Here is a 14535-nt window from a genome sequence, read left to right as displayed (position 1 = left end):
CACAGGAGAGAGGTAGTTGGTTTGTTGCACTGGGGCAGAATAGAGGAACAAATGGGAAATGAGGTTTGAAGATGGAAAGTCCCTTGGGAGAAGGAGTACCCGACCCACGTTAATTCATGAAGCACCCAATCAGGCCAGGTGCCACGTCCGAAGCACGTTACGAGTTGCACCAGACAGTTTCACACAACGATGAGTTGCATGTGTCATACCGCCCTGGAATGAGGCACGACGCTGGTATGCAATGGTACAGTAGCACCAGCCAGTTCCATACAACGATGAGTTGCAATAGTCATACCTCCCTGGAATGAGGTACAATGCCCATCACACAATGGTACGGGTCGCACCAGACAGTTCCACACGTTGATGAGTTGCAATAGTCGTACCTCCCTGGAATGGGGCACAATGCTGGTGCGCGATGATACGGGTCACACCAGACAGTTCCACACAATGATGAGTTGCGATTGTCATACCTCCCTGGATTTAGGCACAACGGTGGTGCGTGATGATACAGAAGAACAAGCCCCATCACAGCCACACAACAATGGGTTGTGAATGCCTCACCTCCCTGGCATGAAGCACAACACTCCATGCTCGCTGTACCGGTTGCACCAGCTAGGTACACTTCGCGATGAGTTGTAAGCGTTGTACCTCTCTGGAATGAGGCACAGCACACAGTGCACGGTGATACGAACTCCAGCCACAAACACACAACGCAAGTTCAATAGGGCGAGAGGAGGTAGTTTAAGGTATGCTATGTGTACACCCCCACCTCCGAGGGTCGCAGCGAGTGAATTGGACACCTCACGCAATGATCATGCACTCGACGTGTCACACGGGAGAGATGCGGTACAAAAGGGGAGTGGTGATGGACGGAGCATCTGAATCAATCAAACACTCACACCCAGTCAAAAGATCTGGGTTTAATCCATCACCATTCTTTAGCCTACTCTGCCACCCCAGTTCAGACATGGCTATATGCAAATCAGTCTGACCCTGTGCCACATGGGAACAGTCCAGCCCGATCTGCCAAGCCATGTCTTCCCTGGACCAGACACAAGCTTCTGAGGACCCGTTTCTGGCATTCCAGCCGTCTTCAGCCCGGCTTGGTTGAATCCAGTGGCAAAGTGAGCAAGGGACTCACGTCTGAGCATACCCTGCCACACTTATGGCGGCCAAAAGCGGTACAAAAGGGGGGTGGTGATGGACGGAGCATCTGAATCAATCAAACACTCACACCCAGTCAAAAGATCTAGGTTTAATCCATCACCGTTCGGGAGAGATGCGGCACAGTCAACAAAGGGCAAAGGCGTGTCATTCCAGTTGCCTGCCCAGTTGTTTTATAGCCATCTTTGTGGAATGCATAGATGTGCTCCCCTCACCTCCAGCATGGTCGAGAGTCTGGCGGAAGGCACGCAAGACTGTTTAACACAGAGAAATGCCCATAGTCTGAAAGTTAGCTAACATACAAGGGGATGATCCTGTTCATGTGGTAGGGGGCGGGATCAAGTAAAATGAAATATACAGCATGAGTACCCCCTACACCATAGAAAGATATATTACTTTGGTAAACAGATAATCATTCCACGTGCCGTCGGGCAACTAATGCCTCTGATCTATGGATTTGTGTACTCCCTGCCCTCCTCTCTATATCATATTCATAGATTTTTGTTGTCATATATGTGTTTATCCCTTATTCCAAAGAGGCATCAATATAAACACAAACAATAAACAAAGTCTGACATAAAACAACTATTGATTTGTCATTAATGCTTTTTATCTGGTTATTCCTCATGTAAATTCAAAGTGCAAATGTGAAAACATATAACATTTATACCTTACACAAGTAATACAAATTAGACATACACATATTTCAACATGCCAATTCCATATATAATGTCTGTGCAGACATAACACTTAAGTATACGAGTCCAAATGAAAATTCTCAAACAAAAAATTTGGGGTTATTGTATGCTCCCTCAAAAAATTGATCCCATAGGTATCATGTGGTCCTATGGGTTTGGGGTTGAAATAAAGAATATTCTAACGCAATAATCTTAGAGAATATCAATATGCGCTTTGGATTCACCCATAAGTAACTTAATCTTGTTGTGGGGATATGCGCCCCCTGAACGCTTTTTTAGTACTCCGACGCATTTCGACCTTCACATTGGGCCGGCTCTTTGTCTTGAAGGTCTTCCTCAGGGCGGTTTTACCTTGTTTGAACTCTACAGTGAAAACAAAAATATATGTGGGCACCAATTATATGATGATAAACATTAATTAAAAGGATTTAAAAGCCTATTTGGTCTTTGCCCAACAGTATGCTTTGGTTTTTAGAAAATACCAGTCATGTTCCTAGATGAATCTTTTGAAAAGCCCAAGTGCCTTTCTTCTGGTGTTGCATTGTAGTTTCTTTTATGAAAAAGGGGCATGAATTTATATTCGGGAAACTAAGCAAGATGTGCACAAGTGGTCGTCTACGGTCCTAACTTACTCTCCTTTGCATACCTTATTATATGGGTTGATGAGCTGCCTGTGTCTGTGCCTGTTCACCGTGAGGCCATCTGATGAAGACAGCTGCAGCAGGCCCATTTCTGCTCATCCATAACCCGGCACCACGACTTATCAGGGGCTGGGTGTGTGCCCTGCCAGATATGGTCCGCATCTGGCTCTGACGCCGATCAGAAGACTTGTGGGTTCTCTGCATCTTCTGCTGGGTACTCCGTAGGGCCACCACCTCTACAAGATGTACCAGAAGGACGCAAACAGTTTCACCTCTCGAGGAAGGGTAAGAAAAGGAACGACTGAGGGCATTTAAGCTGTGGGCTTAAATAAACTGCACCTGAGCTTGGTTCACTCTACTCATGACTCACCAGAAAGGAAGGGAAACCTAATCCTGGGGGATCACTGGGGAGCAGTATAGAGGGAGGGGGGCGATGGTAGAGCCTTCGAGGGATTACACCAGGAACCCTATCTTGTGTCCTCATTGAAATGTGTAGAATTGAGTACAACTGTGTGATTAAAGTACTTTTTTCTTATAAAGAAAAAACACTGGGCTGGGCTTTAAGGTTATTGTGTCTTTTATTCAATAGGTTGCAGGCTCCCGATATTTTGGTTTGCGGTGTTCGTTACTCTGCGCAGGAGGACCGGAAGATTTCTACATTTGAGATGTGTCAAGATCTCTTTTGGATATAATATAAAGGACACATTTGTATGGTGCGGATTCCTGTATCTTTATTTGTTTCTCCTGTCGATTACTACTTTTAAATACGTCGCATTCAAACTTTGACTGTGACTTGAAGTGGCCACGTACACTGCGGGACTATCATACAGATATAGTTCGCCAACTACAATTTCATCTTCAGGCCGCTGTTCTTCGAAATTTATGGTATTTTGACACAGGCTGGGTGCTGTTGAGCCTGAAGAATTTGCCTACACAAAAGATAATTGAACATCGCCCATGTACAGATACCATAGAGCCCTGAGGAAGTTCCTTTCATAGGAACGAAACGCGTTGGCTGTTGTCCAGTGTTTTGTATGAAGAACAATAAAGAACTTTTGAAATTAGGTGACCGGTTTGTGACTCCATCCCTTGTGCTGCCTCCACTTATGTATTGATTTTTGTCTCTGGATTTCCAGTGGGACCGAGCTGCAGCAGGTCCCGTGGTGGCTGGCATAGGACCCAATAATTTATGGGACTATCTGATTGATGTGCTCAGCCTATAGTCGGCTGTAGGTTCATTTGTTGTATTCAGTTGTTGAATGCTGAGCTTGAGAACCCCCACAATACCTTCCTGAGAGGCCAGTGACGCCTCTCCCTCGCTCCCCTAAGTGTCAGGTGTGAAAGGGTTGTACTTGACCCACTTTGCAGGGCCATATTAGGGCTGGACATGTGTCTTCATTGGCGAATGACTTCAACTCACCGTGGTTGAGGCCCTCTAGCCTTTGCCTCCCCTATGGCTCCTCCAACAGTGTCTGACAAGTGGTAAACCACATTGAGCCCTGGCTCTGCCATGGGGATTCTCCGTAGTACTTTTTGGCCATTCTTTTAGAGGAGCTCACTTTGAATATTCTGATTCAGTCCCCAGCTAGTCATGCACCTGACCTCTGGGATGAAATGTTGCAGTACACCTCTGTCCTGGGTGGAAAAGTATGTGAAGTTCTTTCATTCAGGCAGCGACTGCAGACGTCTCTATTCAGCGGGGTCTATACTCCTGCACGCCATGCATAACTCATTGGGGAATGATACTGTAATCTTTGCCCCTACCCATTCAATAGGTGGGGGGGGGGACAATTCATGAGAAGGGTGGTGATGATAATAACCTTAATTATCCTCTGGCAGTGCCAGCACCATTCAATAGGAGGTTGAGGCGTGGTTGTGATTCTTGTGGTCAAGGAGATCCTGACCACTAGCTTGGGTTCTTCTCTGGCCTAATTTCAAACGCAAGCAAGCAGCTACTCACCATCTGTGTCACAGTGGTTAGCTCTTTGTGCAGGTGAAGTTGCCTTCTGATGGTGCCACACTTCTTCCAGCACATGCAGATTCTTCTTGCCAAACCACAGATGGTATCCAAAACTGCTTTAGTTCTTCCGATGCTTCTTGGTGTTGATGGCGCAGCGGAACTGGTACCTTGTTGAGGTTCAAGACACTCTAGGCCTCAGCTGTCAGCACAGCTGCCTTCACAAGGGAGACATTTCCAAGACTCAGGACCTCACCTGTAGTACAGCGGTAATGACCTGGTCTTGTATTACAGTGTGGGTTTAAAGTTGTCTGGCATCCTCTGCATCCCCTCTTCTGAGCTGTCTCTTTCTCGTAAAAGGGCACCTCCAATGCCTCTCCTGAGCAGTCAGTCAGGTCACTCCTATAAGGCAGGGTCAAGGTCACCTATCCTTACAGACTGGTCAAAAACTCCCCATGCAAGGGGATTTGGCAGTAGCCACTCCAACTGTGGTGTTCTAAAGAATCTCCCAGTCAATACCTGACTCTTGCCCCTCACTTCTAGTCAGGAAAGCTTGGCACAGTCACTGGATGTTAGTTTTCCAAATTGCAGACAGACATTGTGTATTCTTGCAGCTTAGTTCTGAGATTGGTTCTGAACAGTTTGCACCATTTTGCGTTTTTCAAGCAGATTTGTTACCCATGGTCTTTGTCCCAAACCCATCTAAACAATCCATATTTGTTAGGAAATGTTTGGCCATGGTGGGAGCAGATGGTATGGTTTTAAGAGAAGAAAAATGAGTTCTTTTGGAAAAGAACTCAATGACGACTGTAATAAATCAATATTCTCCTGCAGGAGGTGATGTAAGGATAAAAGCAGTTGACAACCTATGCCATGGTTCAGGCGGTACAGGTTCAGATACAAATTGTTTGGAATGCATTCATTTTCCGTGAGTATAAAGTTCGACAAGCCAGAAAATACTGCTCCAAATCCTTATTTACGTTTGGCCACCAGGAGGATCTCAGCACTAACAAGAGTGTGGCTGTGGGTCCTCTACGGCAGGCTGTGCAGTGTCGTTACACATTCACAAAACCTCTTCTGAAGTTCCTTGGTAGGAAGGATTAGAGGCTGTTGGAGAAAATACACATCTCCATGGACGGTCAATGACTCAGTTAAGTCTTTAAGAACCTTAGGATCTAACTGAGAAAGAGCGAGACCCACTTGCACAAATGTTTGTGCAGCACCAGTTATTTGATGTGGTTGAATGATTGCCTGAGCAAAGATGATTGTGCATCAGCAAGTGTGTTCTTGGACCGAGGGATATAAGTAACGAAGAAAACGTACTGAGCAAAGCAGTGGCGACTGTTCTCACACCGTACATTACGGAGGCTCTCTACGTTTCTATGATTGGTTTGAATCTCAAAGGGTCTTATATTAGGATTTAAGGATGCCTCCATTATGTGCGGATGAGTTTCATGCAAGACTTTTTAGGAGTCTGTGCAGTTCCCCTCAGAGACAGACTTTTAGTAGGTGAGAATGGTAGAAGATCAGCTGTTCATGTCCAGCCTAATCCTGAGATTGCAAATCAATCATCATTAGTCTATTTGCTTCCATTTCTTCCTGAAATGTATCATTATCACCAGATTCCAGCGATCCATAATCAGATTTCTTATTTGAATCATCACCTATCTTGAAAATCTTGCGTGGGACTGAAGGGGCGGAGGTGGGCTCTCTATCTGGGGTGAAGCGGTTGATATAAGATATGCAGATTTTGTTGAGGATATAAAGTAATAAAAGGACTAGGCCTGGCAGGAGGACCACCAGAACTATTTCCAGCACCTGCCTCCCTCCCCAGAATTTGCTTTTCAATCAAGACTGGATGCTCCATTCATCATAGTTAAAGCAGTCATTAATTTTGTGTAGCTCCTTCACAATATCACAGATATGATCAGTCCGTTCCAAAGTACTCAGTGAGGGGGAGGGTTGGGTGGGCAGTGTGCACCTCAGGGGGGGCTGTGTGGATGAGCAGCGCATACCTCAATGGGCAGATTGACTGAGGAACTGAGGGCTTGGGCTGAGCACAGCTCAGTAGGGGCTGTATGCTTGACCAGCACACAGCTCAGTGGGGGAGGTGTTGTGGGTGGAAAGGACAGAGCTCAGTGGGGAGCTGTGTGTGGGCAGTGCACAACTCAATGCAGCAGGTGCTGTTTGGGGTCTGTGTGTGGACAATGCACAGGGATGTATGACATCACAACGCATACTTTTACATCGCATGCTTTTACATCACAACTTTTACAACGCATGCCTTTACACTGCATAGTGTTGAGGGGGGCTGGATAGTGAATAGTTTAATTTACTATTCCAACTCCAGTCCCCGTGGATTGTAGGGAAGGTGTTGGATAGTAAATGAAATCTATTCCCTATCCTAGAGCGCCCCCCAGCGCAATGCGTTGTAATGGTTTGCGTTGTAAAAGCTGCGATGTAAAAGCACTGCGTGGTAAAAGTTGCGTTGTAAAGGATGTTTCCCATGCACAGCCTAGTGAGGTTCTGTCTGGGTGGGGGTGTCCTGCTCATTGGGAATGTATGTGGAAGACTGCATGGGTGGGTAGTACCAGCTCAGTGGAGGGTTGTGTAGGTGGGCAGTGCACAGCTCAGTGGAGGACTGCCTGTGTGGATAATGCACAGATCACTGTGGGCTTTGTGTGCAGAGTTTGGTGGGTGAGCAGTGTACAGCTCAGTGGGTGAGGTTAAAGGACAGTGCACAGCTCAGTGTGGTCTGTGTAGGTGTGACTATACAGCTAAGTCAGGGGCTGTTTGGGTATGTAGTACACAGCTGCGTGGGGGGCTGAGAGGGTGGGCAGTGCCCAGCTCAATGGAGGGCTGTGTGAATGGATAGTGCAGGGCTCAATGGTGGAAGGTGTGTGGGTAGTGCACTGCTCAATGAGAAGCTATGAGAGCAGTGCACAGCTCAGTGGGTGTGTGTGTGGGTGCGCAGTGTGCAGTGCACAGCTCAGTGAGGGGCTGTGTGCAGTGCACAACTCCTTTGAGGCCTCAGAGGACTTTGTGGGTGGACATTACACAGCTCAGTGGGGGTCTGTGTGACTGGGCGCAAAGTAGCTCAGCAGGGGCCTGTGGTGTCTGTGTTCGTGGGCAGTGCACTTATCAGTGGGAGAGGTGGGTGGTAAGTGCACAGCCCAGTGAGGTTCTATGTTTATGGGAGCAGAGAACTAGACAGTAAAAGGGAAGATAGTAAGAGTGTGCAGCTTCAAAAGCCACCTTTTTCTCACTTAGCTTTAGCTTAGCACAACCTGCACCCCTAAAAATGGCTCCAGCCCTAGTGTTGTTCATTTCTGTCAGAACACCTTGATCCCCCATCTACCCATTCATCCTGTACTCTACATATGGCGGTGCTCATTGGAATCTTCCCTGAGTCTAACCATCATTTCTCTGATGTTGACAGAACAAGGTGAGAGCTGAGAAGCCGAAAATTGCGGCTGAGATTGAAGAGCTGCACCAGCTCCTGAGAGACAAAGAGCAGACACTGTACCAGAGACTGGAGGAGATGGAGAAGACAATTACCATGGAAGAAAATGCAGATATAGCCAGACTGTCCAATCAAATCACTTCTCTTGATGCCCTGATAACAGATCTGGAGAAGAAATGCAAAGGACCAGCGTTGGACCTCCTGAAGGTGAGTCACAGCTTGGGGAATACAAGACAAGACAGAAAAGCCAAATTCATACGGTGTGTAATAGAACTGGTGCCTGCTTGTGTTCCGTAGCGTTCTACCGCTCATTTGTGCATTGCTCGCATTGCCTCTTGGGATAATTTTGCCATTCTGTAAATTGCTCGCATTGCCTTAAAGAGTGTCTGGGCCAGTTTGTATCGTAGCGCTCGCATTGCATGATAGAATTTAATTAATACTGCCTGATTGTGCCAGTGCCACTGCCCACAGCGTAATTCCTATTTGTGCCCCAACCTGTTCCGGTTTCGCTTTTGCTGCCATTTTGTTGTTGTTGTGCCTCGGAGCCCGTCCTCTCCACCCCGCTCCCGCCTCCCAGCTGCTCCTCCCTCCCATTGACTGCTAAGGCTCGCCCCGTCTTCTGAAGCGCTGTGACCGTCCTGACTCCATCAGAAGCGGTCGCTCCCCACGTCCCCTGGTCTCTCCTGGGTATCGTTGTGCTTTGCTCACATTGCTTTGCTGCCTTTAATAGAACTGGTGCCTGCTTGTGTTCCGTAGCGTTCTACCGCTCATTTGTGCATTGCTCGCATTGCCTCTTGGGATAATGTTGGCATTCTGTAAATTGCTCGCATGGCCTTAAAGAGTGTCTGGGCCAGTTTGTATCGTAGCGCTCGCATTGCATGATAGAATTTAATTAATACTGCCTGATTGTGCCAGTGCCACTGCCCACAGCGTAATTCCTATTTGTGCCCCAACCTGTTCCGGTTTCGCTTTTGCTGCCATTTTGTTGTTGTTGTGCCTCGGAGCCCGTCCTCTCCACCCCGCTCCCGCCTCCCAGCTGCTCCTCCCTCGCTCCGCCCCCCTCCACTATCCACTTATGACAGTCACACTTACGCGCTGCATTCACGCGCTGCGGTCGCGCCCCATGCGCGCCGAAGGTGCGCCAAAGGTAAGCCCGTCTACGCCCATCCGCGCCTGGACCGCGCCCAGCGCCAGACCCCCTGGCCTCCGCAAACTCCTCTCCACCCGCATTACGTACGACTCCGCTACCCTCTCAGCACTCAACTCCGGCCGTCTCCCAGACTGCTACCAAGCCGCCCCAGGACACACCCATGGACCCTTCACCTGCCACTCCTGCAAATTCGACTGCATCAGGACCCACACCAAATCCACAAACTCCAAACAGAGCTCCGACACTAACCACCTGAAGTGCATCCTACTTAACACCCGCTCGGTCCACAGACACGCCATTGAATTTTGGAACCTACTCGACACCACATCGCCGGACGTCGCCTTTCTTACAGAAACCTGGATGAACGCCTCATCAGCGCCCGACATCGCCATAGCCATCCCTGACGGCTACAAGATCATCCGAAAGGACCGCATCAACCAAACTGGAGGAGGAATCGCCATCGTCCATAAGAACACCATCTGCATCACGACCAGTTCCGATGACAACCTCACAACAGCCGAACACCTTCACTTCCAGATTCATACCGACCCTAAGACCACACTCAGAGGCACCCTCATCTATAGACCACCCGGACCCTGCACACAATTCAGCGAAGAGATCACTGACTTCATCAGCCCTCACGCCCTCCCCTCCGAGGACTACATCCTACTGGGAGACCTCAACTTCCACCTGGAAAAGAACAACGACAGCAACACCACCACCCTTTTGGACAACCTCGCCAATCTCGGACTCAAACAACTTGTTGACACCCACAGCCACTTTGCCGGGCCCACACTCGACCCAATCTTCACCTCCAGAAAGCACATCTCCTTTAATCACACCACAGCTCTCCATTGGACGGACCACAGCTGCGTTCACTTCAAAAAGACTACGACCCACAACCACCCACAACCAATTCCCCGGAGAAACTGGAATAAAATTACCACCGACCAGCTCTTCACATCGCTTCACCAAAACCCTCCTGCAAAATCATCGGACCCAAACCAAGCAGCCACCAACCTCACACAATGGATCACCCACAGCGCTGACTAATTAGCACCCTTGAAAAACCATCAAATCAAGCAAGGCAGCAAAAAAGCCCCCTGGTTTAATGATGACCTTAAGAAATCCAAGAAGATCTGTCGCACCCTCGAGAAAGCCTGGCGAAAAAACACAACCACTGACAACCTGACCACCTTCAAGAAAGCCACCGGCAAACACCACCAACTGATCCGATCAACCAAGAAATCATCATTCAAGGATCGACTCGACAATAACGCCCACAACAGCAAAGAACTATTCAACATCGTCAAAGAGTTTACCAACCCCACCGCCGACACCAACGACATCACTCCATCACTCCATCCCAAGACCTCTGCGACTCTCTAGCCTCGTTCTTCCACAACAAAATCGCTGACATACGTAACAGCTTTGGAGATCAGCCCACCCCACCTACCTCCGAACTAAAACCCCCTTCCAACAACCTTTACGCCTGGAACCCAATCACCACTGAAGACACCATCCGCCTGATGAACACTATTCACTCAGGATCGTCAACCGACCCATGTCCCCACCACATTTTCAACAAAGCAGACTCCATTATCGCACCCCATCTTCGAGACGTCATCAACTGCTCCCTCAACTCCGCCACCTTCCCGGAAAGCTGGACACACGCCTAACTCAGCGCCCTCTTGAAGAAACCTACAGCTGACCCCACTGAACTTAAGAACTACCGCCCCATTTCGCTCCTCCCATTCCGTGCCAAAGTCATTGAGAAAGCCGTCAACAGTCAACTCGCCGCCTTCCTCGAATCCAACAAATCCCTCGACCCTTCACAGTACGGCTTCCGAGCCAAACACAGCACTGAGACCGCCCTCATCGCAGCAACAGACGACATTCGAACTCTACTGGACAACGGAGAAACTGCTGCCCTCATCCTACTCGACCTCTCCGCAGCCTTCAACACAGTCTGTCATAACACCATAACACCCTTATACAACGCCTCAGCAACGTCGGAATACAAGGAAAAGCATTGGACTGGATAATCTCGTTCTTCGCCGGAAGAACCCAGAGAGTCCGCCTCCCCCCTTTTAGATCAGAGGCCACCAAAGTCATCTGCGGCGTACCCCAAGGATCTTCACTCAGTCCCACCCTCTTCAACGTATACATGATCCCCCTCGCATCCAATGCGAGCCAACACAACCTCAACATCATCTCCTACGCAGACGACACTCTTCTGATCCTATCCCTCACCAAAGACCCAAACACCGCCAAAACCAACCTACACGAAGGGATGAAAGAAGTAGCCGAGTGGATGAAGAACAGCCGTTTAAAACTTAACTCTGACAAAACGGAAGTCCTCATCTTAGGATCATCCCCCTCCGCCTGGGACGACTCATGGTGGCCATCGGCCCTGGGAACTGCACCCATACCAACAGACCACGCACGTAACCTGGGCTTCATCCTGGACTCCTCCCTCTCGATGACCAGACAAGTCAACGCCGTCTCATCATCATGCTTCAACATCCTACGTATGCTCAACAAAACCTTCCGTTGGATCCCCACCGAAACAAGAAAGACGGTCACCCATGCACTGGTCACAAGCCGACTAGACTACGGAAACACCCTTTATGCCTTAACCACAGCCAAACTACAGAAAAAACTCCAAGGCATCCAAAACGCCTCATCCAGACTCATCCTAGACATCCCCGCCAAGCTCACATTTCCGGTCACCTGAAAGACCTCCACTGGCTCCCCGGCAACAAGAGAATAACGTTCCGCCTCCTCACCCACGCACACAAAGCCCTCTACGACCTAGGACCCAAATACCTCAACACGCGCCTGTCCTTCTGCACCCCCACCCGCCAACTTCGATCGTCCAATCAAGCCCTCGCCGCAATTCCACGCATCCAAAGATCCACCATGGGAGAAAGATCCTTCTCCTACTTAGCGGCCAAGACATGGAATTCCCTCCCCACCCACCTCCGCCTCACACAGAACCACCTCTCCTTCAGAAAACAACTAAAAACTTGGATATTTGATAAGTAAAGCTCCCGCCCTCCCTCAAGCACCTTGAGACCCTCTGGGTGAGTAGTGCGCTATACAAATTTAAACTTGACTTGACTTGACTTGAATGTAAGTGGAGAACATGCATGATCAACAGACAGGGTAAATTTACATGGACCTCACCCACTGAGCTGTACACTCAACAAAATATACTGACAAGTTAAACCAATGGCAAATCCTTCTGCTTTGACAGCACAATGCAATACATCGACTGATTCAAGTACTTACTTGTATAGTGGCAACCCAACATGGTATAAAGTACAGCTGTACTACGTCAAACGATCCCATTTAGAAAATCACACAGTACTGTGTAGCGACCTCATTCAGAATATCTTACTGTGCTGTGTCACGACTGTATGACAAAACCATGCAAATATATTGCATGCCCTAAAGGTGGGCCCGATTCACAAAGGTAAAGTTAGACGAAAGTCTAACCTTACGTCTTTCGTTATTCACAAAAGCAATTTACTACTCGTAAATGCCCTTTGTGAACACCTAAAGTCAAACTTTACGACTTTCAGTATTCATAAAGGGCATTTACAAGAAGTAAATGCCTTTTGTGATTACCGAAACTCATAAAGTTAGACTTTCGTGTCACTTTACCTTTGTGAATCTGGTCGCAGTCTTTACCTCGACTGCACCTTTACCTCACATCCTTTTACCACGCATGCCTCTACAACGACTTTTGTTGTGAAGGCATGATTGGTAAAGGCAAAGCATGGAAAAAATACACCCAGCCCCCACCCTGAGCCCTAAAACTCAGTCCCCAGCCTTGAAAACTACCCCAACTCCTTCACTAAAACCTGGCCCCATTCCTTAAAAACCACCTCGACTCCAGCCTTAAAAGCACCCCAGCCCCGACAGACCAGGTGATGAAGAAAGGAATTCCTCGTAGAATGGTCCCGTTGTGAAATATGGCTGCATTCTTTGGTACATCTGTATCAACAACAGTTTCAGGCTCTTCAATAAGGTTCAGTGCTATTCATCCAAACTGTAATTAAGCTCCGGTGCTCCTGGTCTTAAAGATTTCCTAACCTGAATTACGTTATTCCGTTAATTTCATAATTTTTCTTCAAACTGGAACAATTCAGAGCGAAGTCCAATTTTTTACATGGAACATAATTAAATGACTGAGGCTTAGGTTTGACCAATTCTCAGAGAGTATTAAGAGCCTCCTGTTTTGAATGAAAACACCCTGGTGTAGGAGACAGTGGTGCTTTTTCCTAAGTACTGCTTATATCCAGTTCTAGTGTTGCAGCTTGTATGGGTAGACATTTTCCTACATATAATCAGAAGCTTAAGGGTCTTATCCTGTGCTTTACCCAAAATCCTTGTTTATTTATAGGCGTACATTTAATTCCATATAAAAAATTTAAAAAATAAATAAATAAAAGAAAGTATTGTGCCCTGGTATACCTTGCGTATAGACACTATTTGTTCCTCTGGTATATCTCTTAATTATTTCTAGTGATGTAGGAGTTTTAGCAGGTATGCCACCTGACCCCAGGAACGAGAGATTATAATACATGACGCATTCAGAATATATCAGACTGTACTGTCACCTGCCTCAATCAGAAATTAAAAGCTCTGCTGTCTGGTGGGTGCATTATAGATATCACAAGCTGTGCTGTGTCATGTGACCCTATTCAGAATACCACAGACTGTGTGTGTCGAGGGGTGAGATTGTCACCCTGGTGTCGCCTTAGTTGAGATACTTGCATGTGTGGTTACATTAACGTGAATTGCACAACTAATACCTAAACATCTGACCTTCTTTTGTTTTGCAGGATGTTAGAAGCACCCTGGACAGGTAAGGCTGGTTTATTGTCCTCTCAGTGTGTAAGAAGCAGGTCTGTCTGCAGTGTGGAAATGTCAGTACTGAGCTCACAGAAATCCACTCTGCTGCCAGAGCAATACTACCTCATTCTATTATTAAATGTAGATCACCTCATAGCCACTTTCTTCAAACAGTTCTGAGGTCCCCTAGCTTGTTCTCAAAACATCCACAGACTTTAAAAACTATTTTTCTTTCTAAGAAACATTAATTGACTTTTTAAAAAAACTACCTTGAAACTCCTCAAACTTCTAGTTTTATGGAAATAGCTCTTGACTCCAGGGAAACTCTGTGTGTCTACAAAAATCACCTTTATTCACAGAAACTACCTCAAGTTCTCCACAATTCCAGAGTACTCAAAACCTCCTTCAATACTTTTCTGCAACACTTCAAATCCTTAAATGTCCCTCTAGTGCCTTGAAACATCATTTGAATTCTCTAAAACCTGCATCCTTTCCTAAACCTGCCTCAACCTTTTAGTAAGGAGCATGTGTAGAGCCCTAGCAGGCTACTACCCTAGTTTTATGTCCTAGTTTAAGGAACATACATAATGTATTGCTTG

At 47.4% G+C, this 14535-nt stretch overlaps 1 protein-coding gene across 2 annotated transcripts in view; it reads left to right on the top strand.

Moving 5' to 3' along the window:
- LOC147724985 (E3 ubiquitin-protein ligase TRIM39-like) overlaps positions 1 to 14535 on the top strand; it is a 319335-nt gene that overhangs the window by 218996 nt on the left and 85804 nt on the right. For both annotated transcript variants that reach the window (XM_086966465.1, XM_086966464.1), the window contains exons 3-4: positions 7900 to 8130; positions 13927 to 13949. In XM_086966465.1, coding sequence (XP_086822591.1) covers positions 7900 to 8130; positions 13927 to 13949 — 254 coding nt within the window. The remainder of the gene's footprint in view (positions 1 to 7899; positions 8131 to 13926; positions 13950 to 14535) is intronic.

This window comes from Lissotriton vulgaris, chromosome 4_1 (assembly GCF_964263255.1).
Source record: "Lissotriton vulgaris chromosome 4_1, aLisVul1.2, whole genome shotgun sequence".
Classification (NCBI taxonomy): Eukaryota; Metazoa; Chordata; class Amphibia; order Caudata; family Salamandridae; genus Lissotriton; species Lissotriton vulgaris.
Note: the sequence above shows the minus strand (reverse complement) of the source record. Positions and strands in the feature narration are given on the sequence as shown.